The following is a 24,223-nucleotide window of genomic DNA, read 5'->3' on the forward strand; positions in this document are numbered from 1 at the left end:
ACTTCCGTGAGGCAACGTAATGTGCTCGTCGAGTCCCCATTGCCCCCTTCCCAAACAGCATGTTTGTGCTGTATGCCTGGAGAAAATGGGACGTTCTCACTTTTTCAATAAAGCTGCAACAACATTCTTTTTATCAGGTCAATGAAAACCTAGGCCACTGGATAGGATATTGTTGCCATATTGAAACAAAATCATTTAGACTACAACAAGGCCTTTATTTACGGTGTAAACTTTGATGTACGCGCCTCTTCTTGCCTTACTTCTCAATTATTCACTACGACCAACACATGCAGTGTTGAAACCTCTAATTACACAATGTGGCTTTGTCTGACTTCATTATAGCGATTAGTGCAGCCGAAGACAATTGCGGCCTCTGCTATTTCTTTGAAGTATTGGACATACCCTTCGCTCTTTGGTATGAGCCGTTTGGTAGTGTCCATTCTTTGGCAATTTCCAAGATCGAATATGTCCTATGGGTGTGTTGATCGGCACACACATCTCAAGATTCTTCTCTTGTCAAGAATTGAAAATTGCCGTCATCGTGACAACTTTGTAAGCGTGAACGATCACGTGACAGTGTGCACCCGCACAAAATGCTGTTTGCGTTTCGGCACGACATATCAGTCTTGCATTAGATAAACAAACCTTGCATGAATACAAATTTGTGACACATAAACATACACATTACGGGAGAATGCACGTTGCAAAGGATGAAAATAAAAACAAATTAGGCATTACGCTAAACCTTGTGGCACCTAATTATTCGCTTCATACCGATTCAAACCTGTGCGTTTAATGTGCATAATTTTTTTTCTGTGTTCGTAATGCCTACACCCAATAATTTTCGCATGTTTTTTCGTGTAACTCATTCGAATTTTCTCCTGACAAAAAAAAAAAGAAACAATTGTCATTCTTCACTGGTGAACCGCGAATCACTGGTTAGATCCTCAGCCACAGCTACCTCATTTCGATGGGAGCGAAATGTGGAAATTGTCTTGCACTGCGTGCAGCTTACGGAAGCCCAGGAGGTCGAAATATTCCGGAACCTCCCTCTACGGCACGACTCAACATCTGATCGTGTTCTTGGCATGTACAACATAAAATTTATCATTTTAGTACATATAATTTGCCTACTTCCTACATTTTGATCTCTTTTATCTTGCTTTCACCTTGTGCGCATAACACAGGGGCATGGGCGACTTAAGGGGAACGCGTGATGTTAAGACTGACAATGACTATTAATTTTGCGCCTGAAATATGCGCTTACGCAGTCGCGCCATAGTTCATACGGAGTCTGATATGCCGAACCTAAATTCTACAAAGCCAGCTCGATTAAATTGTGTGCGGGTGGGAATGCCGTGTTTTACGCAGCTTTCTATGTTGTTTCCGAAGCAGTCCGCCAGTTGCTAATTTATCATTCGATGTATTGATTTTTCAAATTTGCTGCTGATTCAATAACAGTATAAATCGTTTAATCAACAGCTTTTTCTCCTTCTGCATAAACAAAAGCAAAAGCAGCTACCTTTCGTGTACCGAGTTTTTGCAATGTCGTGCCACTTCGATATCGAAAAAGAAATTACGGTGGTTTGCCTCAGAAATGAATATATTCTTGTGTTTAGAGATTTTTAAACGTGGCGCTATCTATGTCTTATTAGCAAAGCTGGTGAAAGGGTGCGATGGTGTATCGATGGAACTGAGTGCACTATCGTACCACAAAAGCGCAGCCAATGACTATCTTCCTTTGGCGCTTCCAGCAAGTGCCCTGTGGTAAAAGGGAATTGGAAGCCGCTGACTATAATTCTGAATAAGGCAGTCGGTTCCTGCTCGTGTACTGGAAATGCCAAATGATATAGTTGACGTCACCCAAGGCGTCCCGTTAGTTCTCGCATTGACCCAACAACTCCTGAGTGCGCGCTTGATTTGATGCTCACCAGGGAAGTAGAATCAGTACGTCTGAAATTCTGAATATGTTAGTATTGATCTCCTAGTGCTTCACCCGTCGGGGTTGCTTAGTAGCTTTGGCGCAGCGGTGCTATGCCCGAGATTTCGAGATCGAATCACGGCCGTCGCGGTCGCATATCGAGGCGGACTAGATGCATTAACGTCTGTGTAGCTTCCACTCGGTGCACGTTTAAGTACCACAGATGTAGGAAATTCCTATGGACTAGCAGATTACGGCAAGTACGTTGGTGATATCATGCTTTGGACACATAAAACGTCAGAATTTTTACCTCAGTTCCTTATTCATGGGGTTGCCAGTGCCAGATTTTAAGGTGGCGTGGAAATCAAGGCGACAGGCTTTATAAGTGTCGAACATTTATACATAGCAATGATACGACTTGGTGATACCACTGATTTATTGAACTGTGGGCTTTAGTAAGTTTGAGCCGTAAGGAAGTGGATGTCTTGAGCGTTCTTACATTCGTGCTTGAATTCGGCTTTCGAGAACCTCAGGTTTCTCAATAACATCGCCAAGATTTTCGTTGTCATTCTTATACTATTTATAAGAAGCTACAATACTACAGTAGAGTAATATATAGGCGCTGGATTCGCTGGTTCAGAAATTGAATGCAAAATTTGGAATTGAACAGTTACTGATTCTATTCTTTTTCTGTTCTTTCATATTCTTTTTCTCTTCTATCTTATTTTCTATTCTATTCTATATTATTCTTTTTCCAACAACTTTACTGTTTTTTTGTGTCGTGCAACAGTGTTCCGTAGGTGTGCATACTATGGTCTGTGGTGGTACTGTGGCCAGTGCTGTAATAATGGGATTAGCATCCCTAGTGTACATCGCTGCCTGCCCCCCCCCCCCCCCCCCCCCCTCAACAGATTGTAATACAGCTGTATTCAGTAACATGACATGCCCGTCTAGTCTTTGAATGCCAATCACATTAACATCGATTGCCATGGTAAGGTGGGTTCTGCCGGAATATTCTGCTATTCACCTACATAAGAATGCGGGGCTGGCGCTGCCCTAAAATGAACCCATGCCCTTGGGCCCACGAGCACGATGCTCCGACTATTAAGGCATTGCCGCGTTCAGACATACCGGTATTCGTGAGAAACAAGGTTAAAAGAGGAAGATAACAAAAAAATCAATGCTCTGTCCGGAACGTTGGGATGTTATGCGTCGAAAGTGCAACATTGGCGACCGCATGGAAGGAATATTCAAGTGTCGGGACAGGCTGTTTCGTGCTGTCGCGTCGTGGTGATTAGCAACCACACGGACGTGACATTGAGGGAAACAATAACAAGAAACCACAAACGTCCCACGAGGTCAATATTTTAGGCAAGGTGTAGAGATCTATTGTTAATATCCAGTTATCGCGAGTACAAATCGGCACCATGCTGCCAACATGAAATATCGTGGGGCCATACGGAGAGCAAACATCCAATCATTATCGCACCTCTTGGTGTCGTCACATGCCTAAAAGCGTCAAAACAAACTGATCTCAACAATGACTATAGGCAACGCCTCCACTTTGGCCTCCGCTTGAGATGAGATGAAGTGACGGTTTACTTTGACTTACGTTTCGCTGTAACCACGAAAAGCGAGTTGTAAGAGCGAGTCCAGATCGAACCAGGCGGACTAGGGTGGGCTGTATGCTGATATGTTATTGCACAATAACCCTATCCACGTGCCTCTTGTCGCCGTTGGTCGAAAATCGCGAGCATGTGCTTCAACATTTTAAGCACTATATAAAAATGCTCAAATGACAATGTAGGAGTGGGTACTCCATGAGTCTCAAAGGGAGCGTTTCCAATAGAAATATGAATAGAGTAAACCGATTGTATAGCCAGAATAAGCTGTCTAAAATATTGCGGGCCCTAAATGAATCCGGCATCACAGAAGACGCGGTGGCAAGGAAGCCAGGCTGGTCAGTAGCCAAAGCACTAGTTCTTGTGCAGAGGCGCTGTCATTAAATATGCATCAAAGATAACGGTCATTTGAGCTGCATTACCAAACAAACTACACAAAGGAGCTAAGTTAAGATTGGAGACGTCCGGATATTTAGCGCATTCCAGAAAAAAGATTTATTATATTCCACCCAGAAGAGTTTTATGCACCTGTCACACGAATACATTCAAAGGCCTTTCCACCAAAGATTCTTTACTTAAACGAATGACGGACGCGCAGTAACACGTGGGTGCATGAAAGGAGACTTCGAAGAAGCGAGCTTTGAGTCAAATGTGTCCACGTCTGTGGTTTGCAATCTGAAAGGGGTACTCTTGCACCTATAGAGGGCGTCTGAGACAAGACAAATATTTGTGTATAAATACGGAAGTTCACTTGTCACCTCTTAAATTAAAACAAGTTTCAATGTATTATAAAAGTTCTTAAGCACAAACGCTTTCGTGACACCGGTAGTCTCAAGCAACCACCGGTAGAGCGCAGAGCATCGTGAGAGAAACGTTAAAACTTTATTTGAATTATGGGGCTGTATGTCCCAATACCACAATTGGATTATCTGGCTCGCGGTACCAATTTCACATACCGATTCCACATTTCAAAACCAGACATGCATTTAGGCTACAACACACCTTTTATTGACAGTGAAAACATTTGTGTACGCGTCTCTCTTTGCCAATCCTGTCAAGCTTTCGTAACCATAAAAGGAAGCTGAAACCTCTAAATACCCAGCGTGGCTTTATCTCACATTGCTTAAGTTGCTACCGTGCTTGAAGGTGAGCTTGATGTGCTGCATTCCATCACTGCGGCTTCTGTGATTTCTTTTAAGTATTGGACCTATAGCCTTACATCGCGCTCTGAGTATAAGCCATTCGGTCAGTGTCCATTGCTCTAAATTTTCCCAAACCGAGTATGTGCCGTTGATACTCCGTTCATTGGCACACACGTCTCTTCACCATTTTTCTCTCGTCGAAAATCCAATGTTGTCGTCAACGTGTGACATTATTGTGAGCGTCAACCTTCAAAGCACCGTGTGCGCCCGAACGAAATGCAGTTTGCATTTCTGCATGGCTTATGAGCGGTGCAGTGCACAAGCAAACATAACATGAGAAAAAATTGTGACCTGTGATTCACATAATGGTACACATTGCGGGAGCCGATGCAATAATACGCATTACCTTAAGCCTTGTTGCATATAGATATTCGCTTCACACACATTCAAACATGTGGGTTGAATGGGCATGATTCCTTTTTTCTGTGCTCGTACAGTCTACAGTGAATAACTCGTACATGTTCTTCGAGCAACTCATCCCAACCTTTTCATGAAAAAACAATCGCCGATGATTGCGATTCTCCCTAATGCGAAAGTTCTGTGCAGCTGTATGCGCATTTGCATTTCGTGATACACCAAGCTAAACCATTTGATGGAAATACGGAGCAGAGTCGGCAATCGTCGAAAATCTGATCTGCGGGTCAAACTCGTCGGTTTCTGTACATCGCTCATCGAAGGTTCCAGTGTAATCGCTGGTGCCGCTTGGCTTCCAGTAAGTACTACACAATTCTCGCCGCACATACAATCAGATTAAAAAACAATCGCAGGCCATGATAATCAAAACAGGACGCGCACGAGGCCAAACCAAGGTAACCAAACAAGCACGAGTGAGAGCTGACACGAGCAGAGGATAGTACGAAATTGTAGCAAGCATGTGATGCCCCCTCGGGCATAATCTTGGTTCGCTCGCCAGGCTCGGTGGCCTGCTAAGCTCGGCAGGCAACATTGGTCACCGCACCGTAATAAACACCGACGAGCACGGCTGCTCGGCGGTCAGTCATCGTTCAGCACCACCACGCTGCGGAGCGTCCGTCTAACGGAGGGTGTCTCGAGCCCTCCCTTGTTCACGAACCCGGGTGGATCGTGACACTGGCGACGAGGATGGGATACTCGTGACACTGACGACGAAGATGGGATACTCGTGACAGAAATGAGCGGTCCGACTGAGACGGGATATGAGTATGCGCCGAGCGGTCGCGCGGGTCCGCACGAAACAAGTTTCCTGCCCGCACGTCACCGTAGAGGCCACTCATTCGCCTCCGCTGCTCGCGGCTCTCTTCTTCCATCTGCCGCTCCGCGTTCACTCTTTCATCTTTCGCTGTCGTGCTCGTTCGCTCAGTTAGGTCACCGCTCGTCGCAGGAACGGGGCATTAAGAGCTTCGCTCTAAAAACGAGACCTTTAGCATTTAACGAGAAATTTAACATTAACATGAGGTCAAGCGTTAGATTCCCGGCAAAACCCACCTCATTTCCAGCGGGACGAAATGCGGAAACGCTCTCTTATTGGTTATTGGACGCAGGGTACGGAACCCCCGATGGTAGAAATATTTCGGAACCTTCCGTTGCGGCATGCCTCTTAATGAGATCGTGTTTTAGAGCGTAACTCTTAGGCGCTCGATCCTGCGACGTGCGTCGGCTTCCTATCTCGTAACCGAGCGTCGACAATAGCGAAAGATGAGAGCGAGCGCGGAACGCAGCAACAAAAGGGTAAATGCAGTAACGCTTTTGTACGTAAATATACGCAAATAAGACTTATTACACTTAGGTCACAGAAAGTATACTGTTGAAACAAAAGAGATGACAAAGTTAACGCAGGAAAATATTAACGAAAGATATGTTTTCGCTTCTTCCAAATGACACAAAGTGCAAAAAGACAAACAGCTGATATTTTCTCACAACATGACACAAGGTTTATGTTTGTAATGATAATAAATATGAATGAAACTTCCTTTAAAAACGTGGTACAAACTGATCTTCTCACTCAAGGTAGCTACGAAAGGGTGTTGGTTTTAAAAAAAAGATGCGGAATGCAGAAGCTTAGTTTTTCAGTGCCGTAATAGTTGCGTGGTTTTATTTCTATAAATCTGATGGCATAGGCTATGGCAGTGGGCTTCCGCCCTCATCTTTCGCCCTCAAACGAACTGTGCTTTCATTCCTACATGACAAACACAACGAACACACCCACGTTTACACGGACGGTTCTGTCTCCTCTAAAAGTTCAGCTGGAGCAGTGGTACTTCGCACTCAATCTGTCACCATCAAATACAAGACGTATCACGTTACATCATCGATGGCCGCCGAACTCGCAGCTATCCGTGCTGCTCTCGAGTTTATTGGTCCCAAATAATCACATTCGTAGTCAATCTTCTGTGATTCAAAGGCAGCTCTCCAGTGTCGATGTGGACCTAATGTGCAATCAGTCGCAGACATCCGACTACTCCGCCATTACGCAATCGACAAGGGACACAACATCATCTACCAGTGGATACCGGGTCACTGCGGAATTCGGGAAATCACAGTGCGGATGACGCTGCCCTGTCAGCCCACGATGGTGCCCAAATTATGCCCATACCCTGCCAAGAACAGATGCAGCCACAAGTCTTCGCTCCCTCGCACGCGAGCATACGCAAACTCTGTGGAAAACCATTGAATTCACGAACGCACGTCTCCACAGATTGGGTCCAACTTTGCAACTCGGTCTTCCACCAGGGTTGCCATGAGAGGAAGCAAGAAAGCTTTAGGACACTGGTCCAGACGGGTTTCGGCTCTCAAGGCCTCAATGGCTTTGCTGCAGTTTTTAAGGGCCTGTGAATTGTGGGACCGCCTTTGACTGTGGTTGCGTGTAACATCGCGTTACTGTGTGAATTTTTCTCGTTTTTTTTTCTCTTCTTTCTCTTTTTATTCCCTTTACCCCTTCCCCCGCACAGGGTAGCCAGCTGCTATTTACACTGGCTAACCTCCCTGTCTTTCCTTCAATTTTATCTCTCTCTCTCTTCCGCAAGATGCCTCTGCAAAAAAAAAAAAACTTGAATTGTTAGATTTTACATGTATCATAAGACGCCCACAAACACTGACACCAAGGACAACATAGCGGAAATAGGGGGTTGCCTTCACCCAATAAGATCACTCTCTCGTGACGCCTGCGGCAGAAAGGTTGTTCCACTTTCGCCGACAAGGTCTGCGAGTGGTGGCACTGGCTAATGTTGAATTCCAATGGCGGAGTCGGAGCAGCCGACGGACTCCGCGAGCGAGCACTCGACTCTGGTGTAGAGCAACGCCTCCAGATCCGCGAGTGGAACACAACCTGCGCCGCCGGACAAGGCGCAAACGGAAGTTCTATCACAGAGTTACCCAGGATACCTTGCGTGTTGTCATTTCCTTTCGCTGTTTGCTCCCAGCACCGCCGCACCGGTCACTTGTCTCTTCAGCGCCGTTCACCTGTTGTTTCTTTAAAAGTGCCGAATGGATATCTCGCCAAGCGTGCAGCAGATTTTGCTTCCTCGCGATTCGTGACCGGTGGCGCCTCCCAGCAGACAAACGTGGTAAAGGAAATACGACACGCAGAGTTCTGGTCCACTCCACCGATTTTGGCGGAGCATCTTTTTCTGCTCCACGGAGTGACTCCCGCTCTGAATCCCCTCCGACTCTCTCATTGGAACACCTTACTCCCGCCTTCACTCTGCCATTGGAACAAACTTGCTCCGAAACGAGCAGAAAAACTTGCTCCGACTCCGCCATTGGAATTCAACATAACACTCCCATGGTTCTACTAGGAAACATAAATACCCAAGAAAGTGGATGGGGAAACGGTGCCGCGGTAGCTAAATTGGTAGAGCATCGCGCGCGAAATGTGAAGGTTGTGGGATCTTTCCCCAGCTGCGGCATGTTTTTTCATCCAATTTCATTTGCATTAGTTTATCGTTTCTTTGTTTCATTTATTAAGCACAAGTAATTTCCTCTATGTTGTCATTGGTGTCAGTGTTTGTTGGCTTCTTATGATATGACTAATAAAAATAGGCCCCCAGGTTAACCCCCTTTCTTCTCGTTAGATTTTACTTGGTTGTAAATAAGCATCGTGAAATTTTTTTTCATGACCTTTGTAATGGTTAGTACTTCATTACTTGTTTCTTTAAACAGGAGGCTTATGAAGCATGTGTGATGCGTTTCCTATGAGTAGTATCGCTTTCCTTTGCAAGACAAATATTACCTGCATTTGTAACACAGAGTAATGATTTGACGTCCCGTCGCTTTCGTAGTGTCTGTCACCTACCTACACGCCACGGTGCTCTAACACGGCTTTCAATCGGCACACCATGCGTCCGTTGCCAGAATTTGTATGGTGTTCATTTTTCATAAGCGTACCGTACCGCACCTTGAACTTGAATATCCAGCTTGGCCGCAACCACTGCTGTGTCTAGTGGTAGCGTTTTCTTGCGTTTTTACGTCATATTTTCTCCTCCAACCCCTCTCCCCTCCATTAATGTGTGAGGTCTGCGAGCGAAGGGTGGCAAGGCTGTGAGATCACTGAGGTTGGGGGGCGGGGCGGGAGGGGGAGTGATTGTGGCGGAGAAAAGATGCGTGTTTTTGCACCTCACTCCACCAACGGTCACTGGAAGTCTATGTCCAGTTGGAGGGGAAGCAGAAGAAGAGGTCTCCACCATGCGAGCTGGCGTAGCCAGCGCTGTCCAAGCTGCACGTACTAGTTGGGCATCTCCACATCTTCGCGGAAGGTTCTGTCCACCCATACAATGGCTCGGCGGCCGTGGCCTGCATAGCACCGGAAGCTGGAACGACATTGCAGTGCCGCCTCCCATTTGCTGCCAACTCCACCGCGGCAGAGCTGGCTAGCCTCCACCTGGCAGCTAACTTCCTTGCGGAGCACCCACCGCAGGTGCCCGTTGCCATCTTCTCATACACTCGCCTGGCTCTTCAAGGGCTACTAGAACGCAATCGAGCTGGAGTCGCCGTCACCCTGCTCCTAACTAAGCTATCTGCTATCCAGAGGAGTGGCATCCCCCTCTCGCTCCACTGGCTGCCCTCACACCTAGGCATATACGGAAATGAAGAGGCGGATGCTGCAGCCAAAGCAACCCACTATGCTCCCGTTGCTGCAACCACTGCGGTAGCCGCATCTGACTATACACGGCAGCGGCTGCTCAAACTGCTGACCACAGCCCACCTGGACGCGCGGGTGGCTAGCGCCAAGCCACCCCAGACCCTCCCCAAGAAGGCACTCACGAGACGAGAACAGGTACTCCTCCTGCGCCTCAGGACAGGCAGCGTTTGGCCTGCCGCCCGAAAATTCAGCATAGGGGGAATTGCTTCACCTGCCTGTAGGAGATCCGGCTCCCCTGAAACCCTGGAGCACATCCTGTGCCACTGTCAAGGGCTAGCCTATCAACGACAGGAGACGACAGCTGCATACCGTCGCCTCGGCCTTCCAGCCAACACCATAGAAAACCTACTCTTCCCCCGCCTATCCCCGGTCGCAGCACTGCAGGCCTTCCTCGAGTTTGCTGCTGCGGCCGGATTGACCACCTTGTAGCCTATCTCCCGGCCACCTATTCCTTGCGGTGTTCTGCCAGGACACGTAGCGACAGCTGAGCGTTCCCACAACCTACAATCTTCCCCTCCTTACTTCTCTCATAAGTAGCAGAAAATAGCATCATTTTTCTGCTTCCAGTGAATCATTATATATATATATATATATATATATATATATATATATATATATATAATGACATTTTTATCGGACGAGGAGGAACGGTCACGCTGCGCGCCTTTCCTCCTCTCTGGCCTGTGCGATCCGGCGCGGCGCTGCTTGAAGGTATTGCTGTCGCGTGCTAGCTGCGGAATGATTTTAAAATGTTTTAGATCAAACTTTGTGAAATTTACGCAATGTCAGTTTATATAAGATCGCCAGGGAAGCCTTTCGGTGCATAGGTAAGTACAGTACGCGGAACTATCTCTTGGGGGCGCAAACATTCGTATTATAAGCCGCAGTGGTTGTATGTGTTGTGAATTATCTTGCGTATACCAGTTTTAATTAATCAAAAAAAGCAAGCGTCTCTGTATTACCAGCATGAAATGACGAATTTGCTCACTATCTGATCGCTTGGCTTAGGGACTAAAACAAAATATAAGAGCGCATGCTCGTTTAGGGCCAAGCAAAGGCAACAACGAAACATCTAAGCGGCACGCGCTATTAAATATTTGTGATACGCCGGCATCGTCTTCACGCATTTCAATTCTAGTAGGCTTGAAATGTTTACGCTAGCCTCCTGCATGAGGACCATGGCGCTGCTCAACACAGCGATCACTGCGGTTGGTGACCCAGCATGACACATATATAAGCTATGCGCTTCGGCATTGCCTCTTTGCCCTGTAAAACCATAATATCCGATACGGATCACATGAAAAGAATGCGATGGCTATTTTTGAGGACAAAATTTCCGTAATATGTGTGAGTGCGTCATAAAGAATGGAACGAACACTACCGAGAAAAAACGGTTATCATCCTCTTTCTCGAAACAGAAAGGGAAAACGGGCTAACGCCGCAGTACGACCTCGCCTAGTCTCGTCACACAAAGTTTATAGATCTATAAACGTTGATGCCGCATGCTTGGACCGTGCGTTATATAAAACAAAGATGTCTGTAATCCAACGATTACCACTGCTTAAGATGCTCGCGCAGTTCGTAAACGTTCGCTTTGCTGGACAAGTATATTTCACACTATAAGGTATGCAGTTAGTCCTAACCAAAACCATTTTGTTCATGGGTGGAAACCTCATCTACCGAACCAAGTAGTCACGCAATGTAATCTGCTGCTAACAATTCGAACGCTTGTCAAAGCATAACAGCATAGCTCCTATCGTAGCAGAATGGTACCCACGCTGTTACGATCGTCGCGCATGTTTTATTGCTAGCTAAACTACAGGTTATAACTAGAGGATAACACTGCAATAATGTCATATTACTGAAAGGAACTTTCAGAAATGCACAATTGATCTCCGAGGCTGATTGTAGGCTCAAACATGAGCGCATGTCGCTCTGCGTGCTCAGTCCGCCTCAACGTTAGCAGAAAGTCCGCTTATACCGACTGAAACCACTTCAGTACGTCTTACAAAAACGTATTCGACGTAGAAGACGCCACCTCATGCTAAACAGACCGCACGAGAGCGAAAACAAACGCCTGAAACTACCGCCGAGCGTATACCTTCCATGCAAAACGGAGCGCTCGCCCAAGCCTGCATGGCGGTTGCCCATAGATGGCGCCACTTCGTAGCAATATGGTGGCGCCCATAAAGAAAGCGGCACGGCTCAGCATCTGTGGCGAAGAGGAATGATGAGAAGAAAAGTAGGGAAGAAGTTGTAGAGGGTGTACAGACATGAGGGAGTAGTATTCCACGTCTGGAATGCGGGGGGGGGGGGGGGGGAAAGGGGAGCGGAGGGTTCTGTGCAACCCTTCGCTCAGCATTGTGTCGTCGAGGTAGCCGATGACTGACGTGATGACCTCGCGGTGACAGCAGGTCGAGCATCTTCTATCACCCTCTCCCTATGGACTTTGCCCTTTGGTTCAGTGGTAGTTGCTGCACGTGGCGGATAATTAGGCACTCAAGAGCCACTTGCGAAGACGCACCGCGAGCTCCAGAGGGTATTCAGGCAACACGACGGAAATCCCCCAAACGAATTTCATGCGTCGCCTTTTCTGTCTGCGGTGCTCTTGCCATGTATTTGCACACGCGTGAACCCCCTCCAAAAGTGACGAGAAGGACCGTAAAATTAGTAGCGCTGCAGCAGCAGTGCTAATCTGGAAGGCAGATACAAAGAAAGCGTCGCCTTGATACCTGTTGCGGTTGTCATGCGCCCTTCAGCATCACAATCACCATCGAAATGGTTGTAAATGCAGCCATGAATACCATGAATACACACTATAACTGGCTTTTTGTCGCACCCTGCTATTTCCAGGGAGGGGGAAGGGGAGGAGGGAGGGCGATAATTTGTGACATTTTGTGTGCATTTCCTTTATCCCTTTCATTTACTTCTGCCACGTACAGCGTTCGTTCCTGGCCGTCCTTTTTTTTTGTGCCCAGTGGTTGTCGCTAGTAAAAAAGCCGCCGAGAATTTTCAGCTGTACACATTCGCCGTTTCGTTGCCGGTCAGGACAGAAGGAAGCATTGCATCACTCCGATCAGTTTGTACGTATCCTGTTTGCTCTACTCCTGTTACTGCGTTCTAAATATTTTTGCGGGTATTCAATATATATGTCCAGATGGGAATGTGCTTACGAAAATAAGCGCTTTACGGCTGCCACACACTTGGTGCGAACCGTCCGACGGTCCGTCTTGCGCGACTTGCAGCATACGACGATTCAGGATACGCAGTCCGGGATACTGTGTAACTTTGAGTGAAAGCGAAAGAAAACTTGTTTGCACCGCTATGTTGTTTTAAACAAATGATGGCAATGTAAACACGGCTATGCGAACACAGTAGATATATTTCCGCAAGGCCTCGTTCATAGTGTCGGTTCCGTCGACAGCCTCCCGAGGGTTAGGAGCCGGGAGGCATAGCTCGCACGGCCGTCGAATCCCGAGACCGCTGGTCCTTGTGACACGATCAGATGCAGCTCGTAACGAAGTGCCCATGTTGGTCAGCACAAAGTGTACATGTGTCGCGCTTGAATTTGAATACATCCGATTTTATCGCCGCCGACGGAAGAGAACGGGCAAGCCCGGCAAGCTTGCGATCGCTGACGGCATATGCCTATAGCTCACTAGCCGTCCGATCCGAGGCCGACAGCCCTTGCGATCTTTTAGCAGTTCGTAATAAAGCGCCTACATTCGTGCGCACAATCTACGTCTGGACATTTATATTGCTCTTAATTGAATATACGATAAGTTTGACCGTCACTTTGGGTAGCGATGAGTAGACGCGCCACTCAGGCGAGTCGCTTCGCATAGACGATTGCTGCGGCGTAAGCGCTGACCGCTTCCCTGCCGAATCACGCCAGCGTTTACCATTTCAAGCAATGTAATATAGCATGCACACTTTCGAGATCACTTCATTCCATGAGTTATTTTGCGTCAGAAACAAATTGTAGCCCAGTAATGTGCCACCGTCGGCGGCAAAAGGGACCAGCGTCTCGACCAGGGAGAAAAAAAAAATATGCAGATCCCACGCACTGTGGGAATGAATGTAAACGAAGTTTTTCGTGTTGCATGCTTTGATTGATGATAATTAGCGGGGATGTTGACGGCTAAAACTTTATTTCTCAATTTCCTTGCCTTCTCATGTCACCTTTCCCCTCTCCTAAATGTAGGGAACTGGCACCTGCCTCTTCTCCTCCCTCTCCTTCTCCTGTTTTCCTCTCTACAGTTCTATCTGCGTTTCCTCTGGCCTAGCACGTTTCTGCAATGCTTCTGAGGGGAGTCACGGGTAATTACAGCTGTCAAGCGGCTAATCTGGCCTCGGCCAGGGAGCTCGGCAGGGCATTGTGCGCATTCAACGCGGTGGGTCGAAAACGAGTTTCACCTGTCGCCTTTCGTCTCTTACTGGCGCTTGTCGTTTGTATACTACCTTCTCATCGGGCGAGGAGGAAAGGGTGCGGCAGCCTTTCCTTCTCTTGTGCGATCCGGCGCGCCACTGCTTGAAAGTATTGCTGTCGCATGTTGCGGAATGATTTCTAGATCTTTTAGATCGTACATTGTGAAATTTACGCAGTGCGTTCATATCAGATCTTCAGGGAAGCCTTTCAGTGCATCGGTAACTACAGTACGCGGAAATATCTATTAAGGGCGCAAATATGCGACATGCATTATCAGCCGCGGTGCGTCTTTGTTGTGAACAATTTTCCGTATATCGGTTTTAATTCAGCGAAGAGAACCGGCGTCTCTGTATTACCAGCACGAAAAGGCAAATCTGCTCACTATCTTATCGCTTGGCGTAGGGACCAAAACATAAGAGCGCATGCCCGTGTACGGCCAACCTAAGGCAACCACGAAACATCTAAGTGGCATGCGCTGTCAAATATTTGTGATTCACCGGCATCGTCCTCACACCTTTCAAGTCTACAGTTATTCCCGCTCAATTTAATCCAAGCGCAAGTCAATTTAATCCAAGCGCAAGTCAATTTAATCCGAGCGCCAGTCAATTTAATCCAAATGCCAGTGATTTTAATGCGAGCGCCACTCAATTTAATCCAATTGTCACTCAATTTAATCCAAACGGCAGTGAATTTAATCCAGCCATAAAGGAATTCAAGAACCTTTGAATTTCAAGACTTCTGAAAATGTGCGAACAGATTATGAGTGAATACCTTGAAAATCAGAGAGCGAGTTGAGAGACTAGTAGCTATCGCGCCATGTGACTAACGACAACTTTTGTAGGTTTTTATTTTCTACTTCGTTATGAGAGCGACACAGCACATGGCAATTCACAACATTAATTTAATGGAAACGTCAGTTTGAGTAGGTTGAATTATTGTACACATACGATTTGGTCATGGCTATCAAACGAAACAATAAAGGGTGATAGGATGATAATCACTACGCCCTCGCCGGGAGGCTTCGGTCGCTGGCGAATACAATTCACTATTCTATATGCGACATCCGCAGCTTCCAATCAAACACCTTGTCATCGGTACCACTAAAACGGTCATGAATAACATTTAATTGCATATTGCACCTAACAGATATGGTCTATAGTCACAAATGAAACAGAGCACAAGTGAAATACAATGCGCAGTTTGGATTTCTCGGTGTTTTGCGAAACATATAACGTCATATATATCCAATGAAATGCGATGAAACGAGTGACTCACTATGCCTACTATAAACTCGTTCTGCTTCTGCCTAGAGGACGTGTCCCAATAGGTGTACTTCTGCAGCTACGCAATGCTTTGTCCGCTTTACCGCATCTTCAGTGCCTTTCTTGGTCACCGACGCTCAAATTCTACGGCAGACATCTGTTATCCTTGTCTTGAGCTAATCCGACGGACGTCACGGTCATGTAAGCACGATCTTTCACATATCCCAGTGGAAGAAATCGAGTGGAGAGGGGTCACGTGACCTAGTCGGGCAATTGAAAGGCCCGCGCCTTGCAATCTATTGCGCTCGTGACACTTGTAACGATCGTAACATTGCCGGTATCGTTCTGCTACACTAGACGTTGTGCGGTTATACTTGGGGAAGCGTCCAAACTCTAGGCTGTACATTACATTGCGTGACTACTTGGTTCAGTGGACGTGGTTTCCACACATGAATAAAATAGTTTTGCTTAGTAATAACAGCATACCTTACAGTGTGAATTGCACTTGTGAAGCAAAGCGACCGTTTACGAACTGCGCAAACGTCCTAAGCAGTGGTAGGTGCTGGATGGCAGATATATTTGTTCTATATAGCGCATGGTGCAAGCATACGGCAATCAACTTTTATAGATCTGTCAACGTTGTGTGGCGTGACTATGCGAGGTCGTATTGCGGCGTTAGCCCGTTTTTTATTTCTTTTTCGAGAAAGTGGATGATAACCGATTTTTTTTTCGGTTGTGTTGGCTCGGTTCTCGACGCACTCACGCGTATTACGGAAATTTTGCTCTCGTGCATAGCCGCCGCATTGTTTTTATGTGATCCCTCACGGATATGACGACTTTACAGCGCAAGAAAGGCAATATCGAAGCTCATATATATATAGCCGATATTTGTATCATACTGGTTCACCAACCGCAGTGACCGCTGTTGCTGAGCAGCGCCATCGGCTTCACACAGGAGGCTGGCGTAGAGATATAGTGGTTTCAAGTCTACTAGACTTGGATGCTTCAGTATCACGAATATTCGATAGCGTCTGGCGCTTAGATGTTTCGGAGTAGCTTAGGCTGGCCGTGCAGGAGCATGCGCTCTTATGTTTTAGTTCCTGCGCCAAGCGATCAGATAGTGAGCAGATATTTAATTTCGTGGCAGTACGCAGATGCCGGTTCTATTAACCACAACTAAATTTGAAGTGAAATAGTCGAGGCAAGTGAAAAGAAGCCTCAAATGATGTGGGTAACAAAACTCTGCTTCGACAGTGCCGTTGGAGAGGGGGGAGGGGGGGGGGGCTCTACTTCCTTCAGGAAACTCCGGAGGGGCGTCGGGGACCGGTGTCCCCCCCGTGGTCGGCCCCTATGGGACACCCTGTATGTATTTATGATTCTGCATGCAAGTGACGATGTTTCCATCCCTAATGAATTTTGTAGCTTATTAGAAGTGTTTTTCTTCATGAGTCGCTCGCTTTGCTTACTGGATAGAGAAGCGATGCTGAGACATATCATTCACGTGCATTTCACACACCGCTGATGAAAGAGTCTGCCGAAGGGGTTACTATAGTCTACAGGTATTCTTTAGGGTAAAAATGCACGCAAACCGTTTTGAAGTGAGGTGAACATACACCAACATATTCATTCTCTAGACATAAGTTATATATACGTTTAGAAATAAATTGTTCGTGGTTGCTCAGAGGCTATGGTGCTGGGCAGCTGAGCACGAGGTCGGGGGATTGAATCCCGGCCACGGCGGCCGCATTTCAATGAGGATGAAAACACCCGTGCAGTTAGATATAAGTGAACGTTAAAGAACCCCAGGTGGTCGAAATTTCCGGAGTCCTCCACTACGGCGTGCCTCATAACCAGAAAGTGATTTTGGCACGTAAAACACCATACCTTAATTAAATAATTGTTAATTGGCTGCCTCCTTGTCTTCAAAAATACAATAAGCTTTGTCCTGTGTATATATTTAAATATATTGTGTATGTGCATTATGCTTACAGTAGGTATTTAAAATAATATTTATTTGAGAAAATACGGATGAGGTAGTTGCCGCCGGTACTTCTAATGCGCGTGTTCTCCCTTTTTTAAAGAATTTTAGAAATAAAGCAAAGTACGATATAAAATCCGTGCACGTCCGCGCCAACAATGATGCAGTAAGCTATTAGCCACAATGAAATTTTAAGTTGAAAGGACGAGGTAAGTCAAAAGAAACCTCGAATGATGTGGGCGACAATACTCTAGCAATGACACGTCAGGTGGGAGGGCGGAGTAGGTTTTGTATCTCCAGAAAGTGGGGGGGGGGGGGAGTCAGCCGGCCCGGAAAGCCGGCCCCGTAGTAGTCACGTGTGCTACAGTCACTGCTGGATTGTTCCGCGACGGCTTTGTATGAGCTGCAATCAGAAATATTTCGCAGAACGAGACAAATTATCTCCAACTTGTTCCGAAGTATGTGGATGGAACACTTTCAAGTTGCCCCACGCAGCTTGCATAAGCGAGTGAGGAGGAAAAGATCACGGGCAATGGGTGCCAGATCTTTCTTCCTCGCTTGCTGAAAAAATCTGTATTGCGTTTCGTTACGTAGACCACAGCGGTCGCCAAGAGCCCGGAACTGTCGCACATATTGCAGCGTTATACCAAGGGAGTAATGCAACGTACCGCCGCGTAACGAATCAAATTTAGCGTGTGTTTGTCCGGCACATCACCAGCAATAACGTGATCTCACAAAACCGCTTATTTGTTGTTGTTTTCTTTCGCATATTCAGTCGGTAACAGGACGCAGGCCACCTTCAGCGCACGGGCAGCCAGAAACTGCAGCCGAGACTCGAATCCCTGGCAATCCTTCCCGCCACCGGAAGCTTCAGCAATGTCGGACAGGAGCGTAGACGCACTGTGCACAATCTTCTACGTCGTTCCGTTTGAAGAACTGTATGCCTTGGACACCCTTAATTATCCGTGGCTTCAGAGGATCACCGGGATGAGTCTGGTGCCGGCTGTCGAACACATCAGCGCGAGCATCAAAGCCGTGGAGAACCCCAAGGTGCGTCTCATGTGCGTCGCCTTACTGTACTCCTGGCTCATACCACGAAACGTGTACCACACGTGGATCCTTTATCGCCTCAACGAGTGGTTGCAGGCGCAGGACCTCGGAAAAGTTATTTCTATGCTGCAAAGAGCGGTGCAGAATTCCTGCGATGGCGTGGGAAGCGGAATCGACATCGGAACTGCAGTGTGCATCACCGTTCTGTTGGCCGATGAGGAGCGCTCCTCGCTCGAGTACACTCCGACATGCTTTTGCGTGTGGCGAGGTTTGCCCTTTGTGGCCGTCCACGCCTCGGAGGCGATTGTTGCTCGATCCAAGTACTGGGCCTCCCTCGCCAAAGTGATCGGGGACCTCCATGACTGGCATCGCGGAGTTTACGCTAACCTGAGCTCCGCGTATGCAGAGGCGGTCAGAAACCGCGCAGCCCCTGTGAAGGTCAAAAAAATTCAGCATGAAGAACTGCACTGAGAAACCCCTGACCAAGCGGGCACCATGGCACAAAGGGCAACTATCTTGGATTTTTTGTAAATAAATAATAGGAGCCGAAAATTTTGTACGATTCCGGTATCGCTTTGACACAAGTATAATTATTGACGATATACTTGACAATTAGTATTAATTAGAAAGCTTACTCCGCGAGAGTCGGACTCTCGCACAGAGAGCCCGGCGTTTTTGCAAAGGAGTTTCTAGGAGAGGTGGACACACTTTGCTGCTTATAATGCGAGCTTCAGAAAATAAATTTTGAAAAATTCAGTAACTTTTTATTAGTACCTTGGGGGTAGCTGTTTTAATTGCATATTTGGAGGCAGTCGCATTTGAATGCACATCTTTTTTTCTAAATCACGAGAATTGCACTTATTTTGATATGTTTGATATCGCACTCAAAAGAGTATTATGAAAACTTGGTGCATCCTGCTCCACATCAGTCGGCAGTGCCCCATCGAGAAGTGTGGGACAAAGCTTAAATGACAGCCTGACACGGCACACTGACGCGCATGCTAGCCAGGCAAAGTGTGTCGTATCGGTAGCTACTGACAGGCCAAGATGTTGTTTCAGGCTTTTTCGTGCCTGTTATCAGATGGAAACACCCCCCTCCCCCCCTGACAAGATAGTGGGGCCTCCTTTTCAGCGCTCCCAGCACACTCGGTTCCAATATTGCCGCGATTTATTATTGAAATTCAATGACCAATACCTTGAATTAGTCGCAGCTTTCAAGATTTGTAAGAAATGAGGGGGCAGTAAAATGTGACTGCCTCCAAATTTGTGGAGTTCCAATATAGAGGAATTCCTCTGCAAGAATGCTACATTCGCCGCGCTCATACCTTTAAAATCTTGTGAATGGTTTTTCTTTTGATTAATAACTTCCTGCACATAGGGAAGCTAAGCAATTAATTATGGTCTGTTTTGTACTAAAATTAGGTAAAAATGCTGAATTGAGCAATCTGATGTGTGTCTGTGTCCATGGTTTATCACTACTTTGTTGTTGAGTTGCAAAATACAACTATGGTTCCTGGATCATATTTATTGTTGAGAATTCTAAATTGCAAAACTGTTGTTCCTGTACATTATATTTTTATATATTTTTACTATTGTTCTGTGTTCTATTTTCTTTCTTTCTCAGTCGGTCACTTTCAACAAGCATGAAAACTGGCTCAAACAACTTGCTCGGCTTCTCAGCCACATCCTCAGAGATTTCACCATCTGATATTGCCTCTCTGACTGAGTCTACTTTTGCTCTTAAAAGTGCTGAGCTTGACACTGTTTTGGCTGCTTCCAGGTTTGTTATACTCTGCACAATGTGCAATGCCTGGCTTGCCTCACGTGCTTCTTTGGGTGAGCTCTCGTGGTTCTTCTCACTGCTAGTTGGATTAGCGATGAGCACACAGTGAATGTGCTTGCACGCTGTAAAGTGTATGAGATCGTCATTGCAAGTGCACATGTAACTATGCCCGCACATTGCGCATTGCTTGCACCTCAAGGGACAGCAAGCACAATCTCCCACTTTTAACACTTTATATGAGAGCCCTTTAATGGACTTAGATGGCACAGCCCATGTCCCATCTTCGTTTAATTCGGCACAAGCTGCCATTTCACTGTCAGACCTGTGGTTCTTCAGAATTGTGCTCAGCTTCTTACCCTTTGCCCCTTTCATCAACCGGATACCCCTCTTCATTAAAAAAAATTATTTGTCAAGTCCATGAGGGCAGAAATTAGTTTGTAAACATACTTATTCTGTTTTCCCTCCAGCATTCTATGTTTTAACCTCCTGTGCATGCTCTCAGGGTGCATGTTAGAGTTGACAGCTGCTCCAGTTCGAAAGCAATAGGCCCACTCTTGCGGCCTAACTGCATAGAAGTACTTCAGGAAGCCCCTCAGTTTTTCTTCCTCACTAGAACGGAATTGCTTACAATAATCTTCAAATGTCTTTTCCTCAAGGAACTCCAAGAGTAGCCGCACCCTATGGTAGACATGAGGCCTTAGATGTTTCTCTACATGCTCGAGTATCTTCTTACGCCAATACTTATCCGCATGCCAGGCACAGAAAAGTTGCTGTTTTGGGGCGCCCATGACCATGGACCATGCTTTGTAGAATTTCGAGGCATCATCAGACATGAATGTCCTAGCGGCCACTTTCTTGGCCGTGGCCGACTCCGGACATTTCAAGAATGCTGTCAAAGTTTGCTCATTTATCCGGTTGCAGATGGAATAAGCTATAGGTACACCTGATCCTACTTTATTTCGCACCAGAAGAGTGGTAAGCTCAAACTGGTACCCTGTAGTTCCATGTGTGGAGTCAGGACATATAGTCCCTGCAGGGTCCAATTCTTCTAGTTCTTAGGCTCTGTCACCAGAACAAGAGCAAAGTCTGCTGAAGAAAATGTACCACTTGAGTCCACTTCACTTTGTGCCATGTACAGGCGGACAAGTGTTTCAACTTTTTCTTTCATCGAAAGCACCCACGTGTCTACACTGACAGCGTCATCATTAGTGTGACAACGTCCAGGAGCAGCAATGTTAAACTGCCGTTTGATGTTATGCAGGGTTGAGCGCTCTGCCAAGTGCACTGGCCTCAGCTTGGATGCCACAGGTGTTCTTATTCGTTTTAGGATGGTTTTCATGGGCACACCCCGTTCTAGGTCCTCTGCTATGCAGGCCTTTTCATTCTCACTCATTCTCAAGTGCTGAATTTCTGGTTTATGACCATAATGGTTTCTTTGAAACCTGACTTTTATGCTGGTGCCTTCAGGTGTCGGACTCAGACTGCTGTCCTTTGTGACAGTAATAAATGAAAGACATATCTTAACAGACCTAGAGCTCCCCTGAATTTTCTCCCGACGGTCACTACGACCTTCTTTTTCCTTGCCTCGCCTGATGTATTGCAGTAATAGTGGATCCTTGTCTCTCCACTGGCCAGCTTTTTGGAGCCCGTAGGCAAAATGAACGAACAGTTTTGGCTACCCTCTTCTTCTGCTTTCTCTTCATGAAATTCTGTAATGAAAGCCCAAAATAGCAATAGACCGTGACAAGTACTTTGGGGAGAGAGATGCAAACAAAAATAATCACTTTGAAGGACTTGGACACGGGCTCACGTAGAATTTATTTTACCCCCTCACCGTCAACTCAACCGTGTCATGAGGTCACCCTTGATATTGCTGAAATATCTGTTGACATTCAATTTCGAATCCGATGCACCATAACTTCAGAAAATCGACCATATTAGTTTTCTTATAATAAGAAACAAATCTAAAGCTTAAGCATGATCTATCCTCACTCCTTCCTCAATATTGAATCGGACTCTACGTTCTCTGCAATGCTGTTACGATGAGACAAAGACGAACTGACAGTACGTGGTGCAAGCTACGCCCCAGAACAGTGCGAATCCCTTCTCTCAGTTTCTTCTTGAACAGCTCTTTCTTTTCAAGAAGAGCTTGAGTTTTTACTAGAGATAGGGGCTTGGCGAGGGAGTGTTCCATGGTCACGCGGTTATGATCTGGCTTGGGCATGCGCCTGGTTTGAAGAGGCAGCATTATGTGTGATTTCAATAAACCAGTTCTTAGTCTGCGTTCGTCCTGTCTTCTACCTCGGTGTCTCGTCCCAAGCGCAGTTTAAGTTCACAAACAAATTACCAAGTAGCCTCCTACACACTCTTCTTAAAGAAAAAAAGGATTGCGCGTGCATCAAATTTCGCTCTGTTTTACGAAATCTAACGGAGTCCTTCAATAGGACTGTGGTACAACTAAAAGATTTTCCCGAAGTACGCTGGGAGACCAAGCCGCTGACAGCCGCAATTTCAAGTGTGGTCCTGGACTTACGTCTCTGCCGCATTGCGGCCTGCACTGAGGCGTAGACTACGCCACGAACGCGAGTAGGGCAAAGCGACGTCAGAACGCAGAGCAAATCCCTCCTGTCAGTTAAGAAAAAAAAAGGAGGGAGGGGGGTTGCGCGAGCGTCAAATTTTCCTCTATACTATGAAAAGTACTACTAAAGAGTTTTCCCACAATACGCTGCGAGACCATCACGGCGACATCCGCAAATTCAAGTGTGGTCCCGGTTCTGCGTCTCTGCCGCATTGCGACGTGCAATGAGGCGAAGACTAGGCCGCGCACGCACGTGGCCCAGATCAACGTCAGAACGCAGAACAGCTTACTCTTGTCGCTTAAAAAAAAAGATGTACAAACGTCAAATTTCACTCCACTATCTGTGCAGGAAAGCATACCATGCCAAACTAGGTCATGTAGTGCATCGCGGAGAGCGCGCACATATGACTAACTATAGATGGATAATCAAACACATTATATTTAACGAGGATACAACCTTCAATATACCCAAGGAAATAGATTAGATACCTGCGCAGAAGCTGCTCTTCGCGAAACACATGGACAGAAAGAAAACAAAGGCGCAGCGCATAAGCAACTGCTTTTTGGAGGCACAGTGCGCCACACGAGATTTAAAAAAATGTCCGAGATATAATATTGCGTTAAAACATGATTTGGCCACGATGAATGAGAATGAACTTATTAAAACTGTTCCTCACCCTTATCGTTCCGGAACACCAGGTGCACGTACTCAGCCTCGAAGTTGTGCGCAGCCCTACTGTGCTCCGAATATTTCTCCATTGTAGGCAGGGAAGTGCCACATACGTCGCATTTATCCATTTCTTGACATCCACGGCCATTTTGTGAACGTTCCTGATGTGTTGCAGCATGTTCTTTCTTAGGGTGAATGGTTTGCTGCAAAATTCGCAGCGACGATCGTCATCGCCGATGGCAACTCGATCACAGACCTGCGCCCTTCCGAAGCGGAGTAGGCAAGACCGAGACAATTGCGAGCACTCATATTTATAGACACACTCGCGGCCTTTGGAAGCACGTGGTTTCCGTGTCATTGCACGCACGTGGATTGTTGTATATTCCGGCGGCAATACAGGGAAAAAACCTCCCCAATCACGGGATACACTAGGTATTATGTGGCCCCATAGGGGCAGTTGGAAACCAAATTAGGGAACCAACATCCGGGAATGCAGGGTCATGTGGATGTTGCCTTCTATTGTTCACCGGCCCGAGCCGGCCTGTGGGGAGACGCATGCGTCAAAGCTGCTTCCTCGGAGGCACCCCTAGAAAGACTGTTCGGGCCCTTACC

General features: G+C 46.7%; 1 protein-coding gene across 1 annotated transcript; it reads left to right on the plus strand.

The window, feature by feature from the left end:
* The first annotated feature begins 3,835 nt into the window (after positions 1-3,835).
* LOC129388098 (uncharacterized) lies at positions 3,836-10,290 on the plus strand. Its single transcript, XM_055078139.1, has 2 exons — positions 3,836-3,881; positions 9,476-10,290. The coding sequence occupies exons 1-2, from the start codon at positions 3,836-3,838 to the stop codon at positions 10,288-10,290; spliced, it is 861 nt and encodes a 286-aa protein (XP_054934114.1).
* The last annotated feature ends 13,933 nt before the right edge of the window (positions 10,291-24,223 follow it).

This window comes from Dermacentor andersoni, chromosome 10, assembly GCF_023375885.2.
Source record: "Dermacentor andersoni chromosome 10, qqDerAnde1_hic_scaffold, whole genome shotgun sequence".
In the NCBI taxonomy this organism is placed as follows: domain Eukaryota; kingdom Metazoa; phylum Arthropoda; class Arachnida; order Ixodida; family Ixodidae; genus Dermacentor; species Dermacentor andersoni.

Bases quoted from the DNA above. Each gene is read 5' to 3' on its own strand.
- LOC129388098 (XM_055078139.1), top strand. From the start codon at position 3,836: ATGAATCCGGCATCACAGAAGACGCGGTGGCAAGGAAGCCAGGCTG. The intron at 3,882-9,475 runs GTCAGTAGCCAA...TCTTCGCGGAAG, and splicing joins GTGGCAAGGAAGCCAGGCTG to GTTCTGTCCACCCATACAAT.